At 41.3% G+C, this 13,457-nt stretch overlaps 1 protein-coding gene across 2 annotated transcripts; it reads right to left on the bottom strand.

Annotated features, from left to right (window-relative positions):
- Positions 1 to 4,084: 4,084 nt before the first annotated feature.
- Positions 4,085 to 13,395, bottom strand: LOC119658788 (peroxisomal N(1)-acetyl-spermine/spermidine oxidase). 2 transcript variants are annotated; one of them, XM_038066496.1, is made up of 5 exons: positions 13,257 to 13,395; positions 12,714 to 13,186; positions 5,607 to 6,742; positions 5,430 to 5,550; positions 4,085 to 5,346 (listed from the first exon to the last, which is right to left on the bottom strand). In XM_038066496.1, exons 2-5 carry the CDS (start codon positions 12,900 to 12,902, stop codon positions 5,164 to 5,166), a joined length of 1,629 nt encoding a protein of 542 aa, XP_037922424.1. In that variant the 5' UTR covers positions 12,903 to 13,186; positions 13,257 to 13,395; the 3' UTR covers positions 4,085 to 5,163. The 2 variants fall into 2 exon arrangements, with proteins under 2 accessions (XP_037922424.1, XP_037922425.1); XM_038066497.1 differs by having other exon boundaries at positions 4,085 to 5,294.
- Between the last annotated feature and the right edge of the window lie 62 nt (positions 13,396 to 13,457).

Below are 13,457 nucleotides of genomic sequence, written 5' to 3'. Positions count from 1 at the left end.
TGACGTCTCTCACACTTCTTGTAGTATTCAGTGCTGCCAATTGGGGCGCATTAGTCGCGTTGTTTTGCATTTTGAATAGCTTTTTAGAAAATCCGGATCCGGAGCGGTTCCTAGCCCAACGGCCAATTATATAATCTCAATCTATCATATATATTTTCAACGGAATACTTTTCATTTGAGATGCCTGATTTTAGTGCATATTAGCATCACCCATTAAAAATGTTATTACTTCTACTGCTATATTTTGCTTTCGACATCTGATATTTGGCGTCGCTCCTTAATTCTACTGGGAGCTTCCTTTGATGAAACCTGCCCTTGAAACCAGTTGCTTTCGTTAATTCGAAATCTTTGGCCACGATCTACATTCCTCAATTCTAAGGTAAATCCAAGCTTTATTGGATTGTTTTTTTTTCAGCTTTTGTCCCGTTTACAAGCGGAATCGGCTCGTAGTGATCGGTTGCGCCATTCTCATTGAAGTTTTAAAATGGTATCACAGAAGACGAAATTGCAAGCCCACGTTATGAGGTTCTGTGGTCTTCCTTTTCATATTTACCCGATTTGTGGTCTGGCTTCACTATGTTTGCAACGATTTCTGCAATCACTCACCTATCCAAGGTGAAGTTGCTGGTTGGTAAGTTTTGGCAATTGCCTTACGTCCATTATAGTGAGGGCTAACGTCACTTTATTAATTTCCTATTGCTTGTTTATAACTGGTTCTGTTTATCTGTTTATCTTCGGGCGGGCCAAGAGTGTGTAGGGCCGGGCTGGGAGTAGGCTCATCCAACTGACGAGGATCTGCTTGTCTGCTGGTCATGTGTTAGGGGCAAGTAGATCTGGCGGGGGGATGGACTGAAGCAACAGCCCGGGGATCGTCCTCCCTGCACCGAAGAAGGTGCTAATAGGACCCCAAGCCAAGGTGGAATAGCATACGCCGAGGGCTGCGTGGCCAATGGGGAGCTTGGTCTTTAGTATGCGAACTCTGAATACCTTGAGCACCTTCAGTTTCAAATAAGACCCTTACCCTGGTGGCCGGGCCAGCCAGGGTGGATATTCTTCCCGGACTACTCGTGGGACCAAGACATGGACTCAATTAATAAAAAAACCAAAACGACGATAGAAGAGGAGGCGATGATGCCAGGCGCATCATCGGAGGACGAGCTGCTGGCCTCCAGCCAGGAGACAGTGGCCGTCGAGAGCAGTACACTCGGTGCCAGCCGTAGCACCGTTATGCTCAAACCAACCGCAGGGACCTCCCGGAGCGAGGCGTCAGACGGACTAGTGGCTTCTAGCCTGGAACCCACTGCCGTCAGGCTGGGTGTAGCGAGTACCAGACATAGTACTCCTGACCCGAAGCCCTCAGCGTCGGGGGATCCCTCGAAAGCGAAAACCGACAAGAATCGCCAGAAACCGGCTAAGAAGCGAAGGTCCACGGGTGTCCTGCTCAAGAGTCAGTACCAGAAGGCCATGCATATTCTCGGCAAGATTGCCAAGAATAAGGAGGCCGGTACTGTCGACGAGCGGGATGAAAAAGACCTCGCTAAATACCAGGCGATTGTTGATGAATACAACAGCAAACGCCGGGCTGACGAGCAGAAGGCGAAGCCCACCGCTCTAAAACGCAACCGATCTCAAGACGAGGTCGAACAAGATAAAAAGCGGAGTAGAGTGGGCAAGAGCGCAGACGCCAAGTAACATACGAAGGAAATTGTACAGCAACCGTCAGCCGGCGGGCCACGTACTGCGAAGACCTTCAGCGATGTGGCCAGGAGTCACTTATGGGTAGCGCTGGCACATGGCAATTCTGCTAGCGGCAAACTAACGCTGGAGGTGTGGACCAGTGTTGAGGCTAGGCTGTCGGGCATGGTCTATGAACATCTCGTGGAAACCGGAGGCAAACACCCGGGACTCACTCCCCACTTTGATTCATCTCATGTGGTCCGTGGGTTCCACGTAATAGCTTGCATGGACCAGTTCTCTAAGGACTTTCTCGGCTCGTGCGTCGCTAAGATCGGCGACGCTTGGGAGGGCGTTAAGCTCAAGACTATCCCTTACGACGAGATTCCCAGGAGACCGGTCGCTCGTATTTGGTTGCCGAAGATCCGCATGGAGAAGGACAAGCTAGTCCATTTCCTGCGCCTTCACAACCCCGGGATTCCCATGGACGACTGGGTTGTTATAAAGGAGGAGGAACCTCAGATAAACAGCCAGCCCGTACTACTCCGCATAAATGAGGAGTGCCTGGAGGCACTGAAAAAGGCCGATTACAAAGTGTGGTTCGGAGTCAGGAATGCCAAAGTAAAAGTGTTCCGCTTTGCAAAACCGGACGACGACCTTGACCCAATCGACGCCGCCAACGAGCTGTTGGAGGAGATGACGATCGACGGTCCGACGGGGGCTGACGAACCACGCAAGCAGATCATGCTGAGGGTAACGCAGATAAATCTGCAGCACTCGAAGTGTGCCTCGGCTAATCTGCTCGTCTTCCTCTTAGAGGAAGACATCGACATCGCATTAATACAGAAACCCTGGGTCGGAAGCGACCGAACCATCAAAGGGCTCCAAAGCAAATATTTTAATTTATTCCACAGCACAGGAGACGCTGATCAGGCTAAACCTAGAGCATGTATTCTTGCGAGGAAGAGTCTGCACGCTTTTCTGTGCCCGGACCTGAGTTCCAGTGACCTAGTTGTGGTCAAGCTGGAGCAGGTGGGGGCAGAGAACGTGTATATTTCCTCGGCGTACATGACTCACGACCGATCAGCTCCGCCACAAGAACTACAACATCTGATGAACACCATAACACCAAAGAAAGCCAACCTGCTGATAGGCTGCGACGCAAATGCAAGGCATACGCTTTGGGGTAGCTCTGAAATCAACGAAAGAGGTGAGTCATTCTTTGATTTTATTATTATTTCAAATCTATCGGTGTGTAACAGGGGCAGTACACCAACCTTTCATTTCCCCTGCTCGGAGAACTGTGACGGTTGGGAGGAGGTCCTTGATATCAGTTTATCTGGTATAGAAACATGAGACACACTAGGAGCTTAACTCGGTCTGATTCCTTTTTTGTCCTGCCTTTTTCATGGCAGAGTTTTTCATTCGTCTGCCATAAGTTAGTTCATGACGAAAAATTGCACCAAGGCAATTACACTAAATTCAACCTGTCAGCAGTGCAGCTAAACTGACAAATTTAAATATTCATTAGTCCATCAGTCATTGCTACAAACCTACTCTACGCGATCAGTATGCTGATAACGCAGAAATGCTTTTCTTGTGTCTGTTTTCCCATCTAATGAATCACATACACGACAGACACCATAGTAAATGCGCGAATTTTTCTACGCGCAGTTGATTGAAAATCGTCGAACATGGGCAACGTTTTTCTTCCATTATACAAACAATGCGCAGGGAAATGAATCTTCTGTATGTATTCTTCTTGGTTTGGCGTCAGTGAATATACAAGTTTTTAAATAAAATCGATGATTTCGGCTGGGCTGATGATAGGTTGAGTGTTGTGCATTTGCCATTGCTGTTAATCGAAACATAACTTTTGAATGGTTTGGCTGTTGAAATGCATGCAACAAAAATTGTTTTTTGTCTTGTTTATACTAAACACGTCAGTCCATCAGTTTCTCATCAGTCAATTTTTGATGGATTGACTTATAAACTGATAAAAAACTGACCGTGTAGAATAAGTCTTAGGCAGTATTCCGCTTTGTCGGATCTAGGGTTCCATCTAATTTGATTTTATTCATTGGCTTTTCAGCGTTTTTCGGCCTTTTAAGCTTATTATTCACCATGGTATCATTTGAGTAATTGTTACTAGTGATGTAACTAGATCCTAACGGTGTACATCAGAAGACAATGTGGTTGGCATTGCGCTCGGGATTATTCACTTGATTTCATCCAGGTACTCACTCACAGCTGAGTCAACTAGTATCCGAGTTCCACTCACGAAAGGAATCCGTCCGCCAACAATGAAATTCCAATCGCGACACGAGTAATTATTACGACAAATAATATTTCCCCTTATGCACAGAAGGAATATATAAATTAACTTTAAATTCTATCACTAAAAAACAAATTTAATCTTAATTGTTTTATTTTCCCTTGCGATGTTTCTCAATTACGAAACATTCTCAAGTAATTCTATTTTGATACTTTCATTGAAATGGTAATATAGTCTTATTTTTTAATGCTTTGTTCTTGAAAAGATGCACGAAAATTAAGAAAAGGTGTCTAAATGCTAAAGCTATATATCATACACATTTTATTATTTGCTTAATTGTTGTCATATCAAAGTTTAATAACTAACAATCGTTCATAACTTCTAAAAATATAAGCTTTTGTATATTTCAGAGTAATGCGTGCGTTTTTTACCTAAATCAAGCAAATGGCTGAGAAAAACTGTTCGCTGCAAACTGAATGCATCGGAAAATTAACACTGGAAAAGACTAATGTTTAGTTAGGAGCTATTAATTTCCCCTTCTTCAAAAGTCTTGCGAAATTTTCTAACTGAAATATGCACATATTTTGAGGATATTCAATGTTAACATTGTCACGACTAGAAAATTGAGTTTTTGTCACATTAAATAAAATCTTCTTTTGGTAACTATTTCTAAGCAAAAGTGAAAAAAAAACGTAGAGACATATTTAAATCACAATTTAGCAGTTCATAATTTTTACTGCCTATTTTTCAAGTTTTCTAAACCCTACCCCTTTATTTTCACTCCTACTGTGGATATTCAAAGCGAATTATATTATGTAAGGTGTTTTTCGTTGTTAACTTCACAGCAAACATACACTGCTCAGTTTCCAGTATTATGTCTCTTGTGTTAATCACTTCCCCGTTATGGGTATTAACAAATAATTAAATTAAAAGCGTAAGCCTAAGTTTTAATTCGCAGACTGGAAAACCATCAGACGCATCCAATTACAATTTTTACAAGAATCAAATCTCAACTGTTACATTTCAATAATGGATTCAATATGCCCCAGCCTAATCTTGGCATTTCCTTAAAGCTAGTTCAGCTTACATTTTATTCATACAACGATAATAAAATATATCAAGTCTTTCAGACGATATGGGCTACGTTCTAATAACAAAACAACAACTTGAACAATATACAAAATAATACTCCATGTAACTAAAGCATGACGATTTTAGTCCAGGGCGATTCCTTGAATCCATGAACTTAAATCCGAACTATCAGATTCCAGGACAATTTCCTGAGGTAAGTCAGGCGTAAGTAGTAATTGCGCTGATGTACGTCCAGATAAATATGCGCCGTGCACTGTAGAGTAGAAGTTTGAATGGGTGTGTTCTCCAGCGAATAAAATTGCCGGCTATGTTGAGCGACAAATAAACAAAATAAAGTTTCTTCATATTACTACCCCATAATTTGTTTTTGACAATAGTTTACACTTACTTTTATTTGCTGAGCATTAGAATATAAAGGTTGCGCAATATTTTCAATATCTTCTTGAGTAGCACCTAAAGGAATTGATGTATAAGATCCTCTTGTAAAAGGCTGTGTCCTCCAGCTTGTGCTGTGCAAATAAAATGCAGTTAGTGTGAGAACTTAGCGTATTATACTACATCTTACCAAACGCAGCGCTTCGGTTTTGGTACAAATGGATCTTTAAGAAACATGCGAAGTATTTCTGTACACTTTACCGCGACTTCCTCGTGGGACAGTTTTTCCATATATTCAGCTTCCTTCCCAGAAACCCAACCAAGTAGCAGTGTATCCGTCACTTTAGCAAATGAATAAATTTTCTTAAACCATGTTTTGCTCAAGTATTCCTCTGTATGTTTTTCCTCGGTGCTGGTGTTCATTTCATATTTCTCGTCGTCCCAAAGTAACATCACTTCACTGATATCAGGATTGAGAAAAGGAACATCATATTCTAAGTATATTTTATCCACAGTTCCAAACATCAAGTTATTAATCGACTCCTGTTTAAAACGCGGTAATTCCGGATCAAAGAGAGTTTTCATGCTTTCCTTAAGTACGCCTAGAGGAAGGGTGCATATCACATGGTCTGCATAGAAAGTGCTCCCGTTTTCGCATTGAACTCGTATCAAATCAGGCTCATTGTTAGTCCGCGTCGGGAAATCCGTCACAGTTTTGTCTGAATCATCAGATTCATTTTCTGAATTTTCATCTACCGTCTCCAGCCCCGAGCAAGTCTTTTTTCTTTTCCAGTGGATTTTTTTAACTGGGCAAGACTTTACTATTGAGTTTTCAGGCAGTAGATCACATAAAGGCTTTAAAATTGAACTATATCCGGAGGGCAGCACAATATTTCCCCCCTGTAATTCTGTATAACTACCTAACTCCAGCAGATCGATTTCATTCATACTACTACATCCTGTGATACAAGTCTCCCGTTTCAAAAGGCAATTAAATATAAGTGTTTTAAGATGCTTTTCTTTTGGATCCTGTATAGAACTTAAATAGATTTCCATTTCAAGGTTTATATGCTCGCCAACACTATGTATATCGGGTGGTGGACTATATTGACAAAGAAAATATTCATCGCAGCGGCGTAGAAAGCATGTATAAGCTTCGTAGATTTCCTGTAATATAGTGAACGGCACCTGTTTACCGTCTTCTGTCGTCGCAACTACTTTGTGTGGCTTTGGCACATTAATTATGTTGACTAGACCGTGTGACATAGCAAATTCAAAAATGGGATTTCCAAGAACACCGTGTATCCAGTTGGCACCCAATTCGATCTGAAAATAAAAGTTGTTTTTTATCTATATTACATTTCTGCTTATTTAACTAAACAGTTTTTACATTCAGCGAGCAGGATATTAGGTTTTCGGGTGTCACCTGATATTTTGGGAGGTAGGGAACTTAGTGTTGCTAAAGGCTTTATAAGTCGCTACTAGAACGAGAGCCTTTTTTTTTGAGAATTGGAAGAGGAAGAGAGGCGAAAAAGCAAAATCATGACCTGGTGCCCTGCAATAAAGGCAAGGGTCGATAGATGAAGATCAAATTCAATAGTATATTAATGTAAACATTAGCCTTAGTTATTTACAATTGACCATTGCCCAGACGTAGAGTTGTAATGGCGAAGAACAGGCACAATCGTATAAACTTTAGAGGTGTCCTAGACACCTAGGACTATTAATAACATAGTTACGGACATTTTTTTTGCTATGTTTTTAATCATGGTACTTTGGATAAAATTGCTTTAAAAAACAACTCGCCTGCATTATGTTCATCATTCAAATAAAATTTTGCCGCATGGATAGAAAATGATCAAAAGAGTCGCAAGGGGAATCGTCTTTCGTTTAAATTGACTATGATATAAATTGAACAATTTTTCTATTAATGAGAATGCTGTGAGTTGGGTATGAAGACTAATATTTTTTGGAGCGTTATCATTTATAATGCCATATTTTCAATCGCCATTGAAGGTATATATACAGCAATTAAAACCATACTCAAAATAATCTAGCGTACAGAGGCGTAAAATAAAGCTTGTTATGTTAACCATTTAGAGACCAGCAGTGAAGTGGAGGTGAATACTATAAGGAAATATTCGCCAGGTCAATCGGAAACGAAGGCGTAAGATACACTGCTTACACTAGAGAGAGTGCAAGTACAACTTGGAACGTTGGAATTTAATCTTTTTATGATAAATTTGCATACAAAAAATAAAGAAAGAATTGTGTACTTTAGATTGGCGATACCATGCACCCGGCATCGATAGCTGCAGGAAATACACCAAAATAAAAGCTAAATGTGCTGATATAAACCCTCAACAACAACAATTCATGTGTCGACACGTTCAGAAACGACACATTTTGAACATTGATCATTGTTGTTTGATGCAAAGTAACGTAAATCCTGCCTAACATTTTTAAAGTAATTTAAAGACGCATAGGCTGAGAAACGGAAAAGGTGTTCCTTAACCGTCGCAGAGAAACGAAAAAACATTAAGTATGTAGGCGAGAATCCTACAGAGAAAAAAATGAACATTCCTAAAAAATTCTAAATTCCCGCGAGTACATTTTCAGAAGAAAGTGGGTTGCGTGTAAACATCAGATGATTAAAATTATGTCAATACACAGACGTTGAAGAATGTGTTCGGAAATGGTTAAAACAGTGCCGGGACAAAAATGTGGCTATGAGAGGGCCTATCCTTCAGGAAAAGGCTCAAAAATTCGCAGTAGAATTGGGACACGCAGACTTCCGTGCTAGCAACGGGTGGCTTCAAAATTTTAAAAAAAGAAACGAAATTATTTTTTGTAAAATATCTAATGAATGGAAAGACAAACTTCCAGTACAGACCGAGGGATATGGACCTCACTATATCTTTAACGTCGATGAAACAGGTCTTCTCTATAAATGTTTACCTGACAAAACCTTCTCATTCAAAGGCGATAAAGGTCGTGGTGGGAAAACAGCAAACTTCGTTTAATAGTGTTGCTAGGAACAAACTGTATCGGGACAAACAAACTTAAGCCACTCATCATTGGAAAATATAAAAATCCACAGATGTTTTAAAAATATCAATAATTTACCAACAAAGTACACGTCACACTAAGGCTTGGATGACCTGTGATGCTTTTAACAATTGGCTTAGAAGTCTTGACAAATGAGATGAAGAAAAAAAGAAGAAAATTTTCATGTTCGTCGATAAAAATAAAGTACTGGCCTGCAAATATCAATTGGAAACTTCAACCACTAGACCAAGGCATCATTGAAAGCTTCCAGCCATGAAGATACTCAACATCTCCTTAATTAGGAAACAAGTCGGGAAACCGGAAGCTTGCAGCTTCAGGTATAAAGCTTTTGTGTCTCCCTTTATGAAGAACGATGAGTGCATAACAGTTCTCTGTGTACATAGTTAAAAATCCCATTGCCCTCTATTTTTTAGAAAGCCACTTAAATAAATAATTTGTTGGAAACCACTGCAGTGATAATAGTCAACCTCATACGATTCACACTCGGAGTTTGGTTGGGTTTATCAATTAATTTCTAAACGTTGGTAATATACTATAAGTTTATTTGAGCAGATATCGAAATGGCACATATTTTGAGGCCTAGATTTCTTTTAAGGGCAACACCCTGATTTTTTTTGGAATTTTGGTTTGGCTAGTTTCCGAAAATCGGTCCTGTCTCAGTTTAAGTGTGTATATTTTGACTCCTTACTCACGTAATTTATAATTCACGTCAAAACTAATATGATATTCGGAAAGTATCATTTGATAGTTCACACGACTATATCCGATGAAAAAATGTTAAATCCCCCCTTTTGCATGTATGGGGAGCTCCCCAGTAAACTCCATCATAATTTATGTCACTTAGTGCATGCGTGGGATTTCATAGTTCCCACCTGTCCACCAAATTTGGTTTGGATCGGTTTAGCTGTTTTAGAGGAAAATGCGAGTGACAGACAGACAGACAGTGAATCGATTTTAATATGGTTTTGTTTTACACAAATTACCTGAGAAAATGAGAAAATTTTAGTAAATATGGACCACTGCTAATTATGGAGGAGTACGTCTCGGCTAATTTACTACACAAAAAAGTACTCATTGATTTCAGGGGTAACTGTAGGAACAGTTTTGTCACACTAGCAGAGATTAGCGAATTTGTTCTAAGATTTATAAAGCTAGTACGTTGTTTTCCTTTCCGTCCCTCTAAAAACGGAATGGTATCACATATTAGGTTGTTTAATAAGTTTTGCGGTTCGATAAGAGAGGACGTTGAATGTTGAAAATGTGCAAGGACTCGTCGTATTCGATCAGTACAGTTGGGTTGCTGAATTTAAACGTGATCATACAAGCCTTGAAGACGGTCCACGTTAAGGACGTCCAAAAACAGCAACAACACCAGAAATCGTAGAAAAAATACAGAATATCGTATTGGAAAATCGTCGAGTGACTGAAAGAAATTTACTTGAATTCCTAGGCATCTCACTGGGGGTTTCAGGAAGCTCAATGCACAATGGGTGCCGCATTCGCTAACAATGGAACAAAAACACATTCGAATGCGATTTTCTTAGAAATCGGCCAAGAAGATGTTAGCAGCAGTTTTTTGATATGCGAAAGGAATTTTGTTTGTGAATTACTTGTAACTGGTAAAACAATAAATTCCGAATATTATTGTAACCTGAAGAACGTTATCATGGATACGGCCACAAACATACTTGGCCCCAGCCGCCAAAGGAGTCGGAACGGCTGGTTTGACGATGAATGTAAGCTAGCAACGGAACGGAAGAATACCGCATACCGAGTAATGTTGCATTCTCAAAGAACGCGGGCACGCGCAGAGACTTATCACGAACTCCATCGAGGGGAGAAGCGACTTCACAGACGGAAAAAGGAAGCCTGGGAGAACCAACAAGTGTGTGAACTAGAAAAGTACAGAGAGCAACCGCACCAGGCACAGAAGGCGGAAGTTTTACCAACAAGTCAGCAAGATGAAGCCTTATACACCGTGATGCTCATCCTGCCGAGACAAAGAGGGAAATCTGATTTCCGCCAGAATGGGCATATTAGAGCGATGGGTTGAGTACTTTGATGAGCTACTGAACAACCAGAACATCGGCGAGTTGGAGGTCCCGCCAACTGAAGACGACGAACAAATACTGCCACCCCCAAGTTTAGGAGAAACAGTCCGTGCAATTCATCGGCTAAAAAATCATAAGTCGCCAGGAGCCGATGGAATTACAGCCGAATTGGTTAAATATGGAGGCGACCAGTTACACCAAGTGATTCATCAACTTGTGCTCAAGGTATGGGACAGCGAATCAATGCCTGACGATTGGCAACGAGGCATTATAAAAAGGGAGATATTACACAGTGCAGCAATTATAGAGGTATCATGTTGCTGAGTACCATCTATAAGATATTCTCCACTATCTTGCTAGGCCGGATAGCCCCACACGCCCAGAACATCATTGGCCCATACCAAAGAGGCTTCACTCCAGGCAAATCAGCAACAGATCAGATTTTCTCTCTGCGGTAAGCGATGGAAAAACTGTTGGAATATGGACAACAGTTGCACCATCTGTTCATCGACTTTAAAGCCGCCTATGATAGCATAGCCAGGGTAAAACTGTACACGGCCATGAGAGAATTCGGTATCCCGACGAAATTAATAAGACTGACTAGGCTGACCCTGACCAATGTGCGAGGCCAGATAAAAGCAGCAGGATCACTTTCAAGACCATTCGACATCAACAAGGGGATGCCCTATCATGCGTCCTGTTTAACCTGGCCCTCGAGAAAGTGATCCGTGATGCTGAGGTAAATACAAGAGGTAGGATCCTCTTCAAGTCCACCCAACTACTGGCCTATGCTGACGATATCGACATCAAGGGAAGAACCACCCGAGACGTACAAATTGCCTTCATCCAGATCGAGCAGGCGGCGCGAGATCTTGGGCTGCACATCAATGAAGGCAAGACAAAATATATGGTGGCAACGTCAGCACCGAAGACGAATCAACCAACAACATCAAACCGCACTGGTCAAACACAAACACGAAGAAGAATAAGGATAGGAGAATACAACTTTGAGACCGTTGACAGTTTCTCCTATCTAGGGTCGAAAATCACAACCGATAACAACTACGATGATGAAATCCGCGCACGGCTGTTGTCAGCCAACAGAGCCTATTTCAGCTTAAAAAGACTGTTCCGCTCGAAACGTCTCTCATGTATTCCTCGGAAACTGGGGTTCTTAGCAAGAAAAATTGCGAACCCTTGGCCGCGTTCGAGAGAAGAATCCTCCGAAGAATTTTTGGCCCCCTACATGAGGATGGACGATTCCGTAGCCTACACAATGACGAAATCTATGAGCGATACCATGACCGTCCGGTTGTGGATAAAATCCGTCTCAATATGTTACGGGTCACTTAATCCGTATGGATGAGGATGATCCCACCCGGAAAGTTTATAAGGGCAATATTTATGGTAGGAAAAGAAGACGAGGCAGACCCTGCCTAAGATAGAGCGATGGCGTAGGTCAGGACGCCAGACAGCTTTTAGGTATATCGAATTGGTGGACCTCGGCGCAAAACCGGGATGTCTGGAGTTCCTTATTAAGGCAGGCCTAGACCGGATACCGGTTGTTGCGCCGTTGATGATGATGATTTAGACCAGCTGAAGGAAAAGAGGCCCAGTTTGTAAAAAAAAATTCTTTTTGATCAGAACAATGCACCATGTCACAAGAGCATTTTAACAAAGGCTAAAATCCATGAACTCAAGTTCGAATTGTTGGAGCATCCGCCGTATTCACCCCTAGCCACTTCGATCTGTTTCCAGACCTAAAATATTTTCATCAAGTGATGAGATCATAACAAGGACGCAAGTCATAAATTGGAATCTCGTTGGAGCAAGTGTATTGAGGTTCACGGAGGCTATACTGAATATAAAGTGTATTTCAAACCATAAAATTGTGTTTTTCTTATCGAATCGCAAAATTTATTGAACAGCCTGGTGAAAGTGGGGAACGAGGATATCTGCAGTTAACATCGCTCGGCAATATGAGACAATCGGCATGAAGCATAAGGGCATTTTTGCAAAAAGAAGCAGTTGGTTTCTACCATATTGCCGCCCATGTTCCAGTGGTAGGCATGAAACTGCAGCCGACCAGCGTCAAGTTTTACTTTGGCTGTAAACTTTCTTACATAACTACGGCTGGAATATCGTCCCGTTGTCGAGCAACTAAACATTGAGCTTACCTTCTGACTACCAATATCGATCCCAACAATCCTGCCACCGACGCGACTTCTTGCCTCCAATATCTTGAAATCTTGACATCCATTTTTGATTAAGTGATTAGCGGCAGAAAGTCCTGCCATTCCAGCGCCTAAAATCAGAATCTTCACTTTGTTACTGTCTGGAGATTTTTGTTCTGCTGTTTCCGTCATTTTGTTGCCGACCTCTACAGGTCTTTTTACAATGAAAAGATGAGAGAACCGATTGTTAATGTTTAGAAACGGCTGGACGTTAAGCGGTGCACAAATTGTCGAACGTGATCCGTAGCAAGTAAATAAATCTGCACGCACAACCGCAACCTGATTTTGACAGATCACTTCTTATTTGACTTTTGTGAGTCAGGAAACAGCTGATTGGACTTTTCCGCGCATGGCATTTACATTTTACATGTTACTATTCGCCATAAAAGGGTGCAATAATCACACAGCAGCATAATCTAGAACAAATACACCTTACTTATTATTTAGAAAACTGAAACTATTTCCATTATAATGCCAATATATTACAATCGAAATCACTTGTACGCCATATACAAGGAAGATAATGTTTTCTGAACGGCACCGGTGCAATTTTTACAATTCCCTTTTACTGGTGTATTCGTCACAGGATAGTTTGTCTCCTTTACTCCACTTTACGGAACCCGCGCTGCAGTTGACTTTGCTTAAGACTTAAGACATTTATCAAGTCGACTTTGTACTGTGGGGGGA

The sequence above is a fragment of the Hermetia illucens genome, chromosome 6 (genome assembly GCF_905115235.1).
Source record: "Hermetia illucens chromosome 6, iHerIll2.2.curated.20191125, whole genome shotgun sequence".
NCBI classification, from domain to species: Eukaryota; Metazoa; Arthropoda; class Insecta; order Diptera; family Stratiomyidae; genus Hermetia; species Hermetia illucens.
This window is presented reverse-complemented; position numbering and strand designations above follow the sequence as displayed.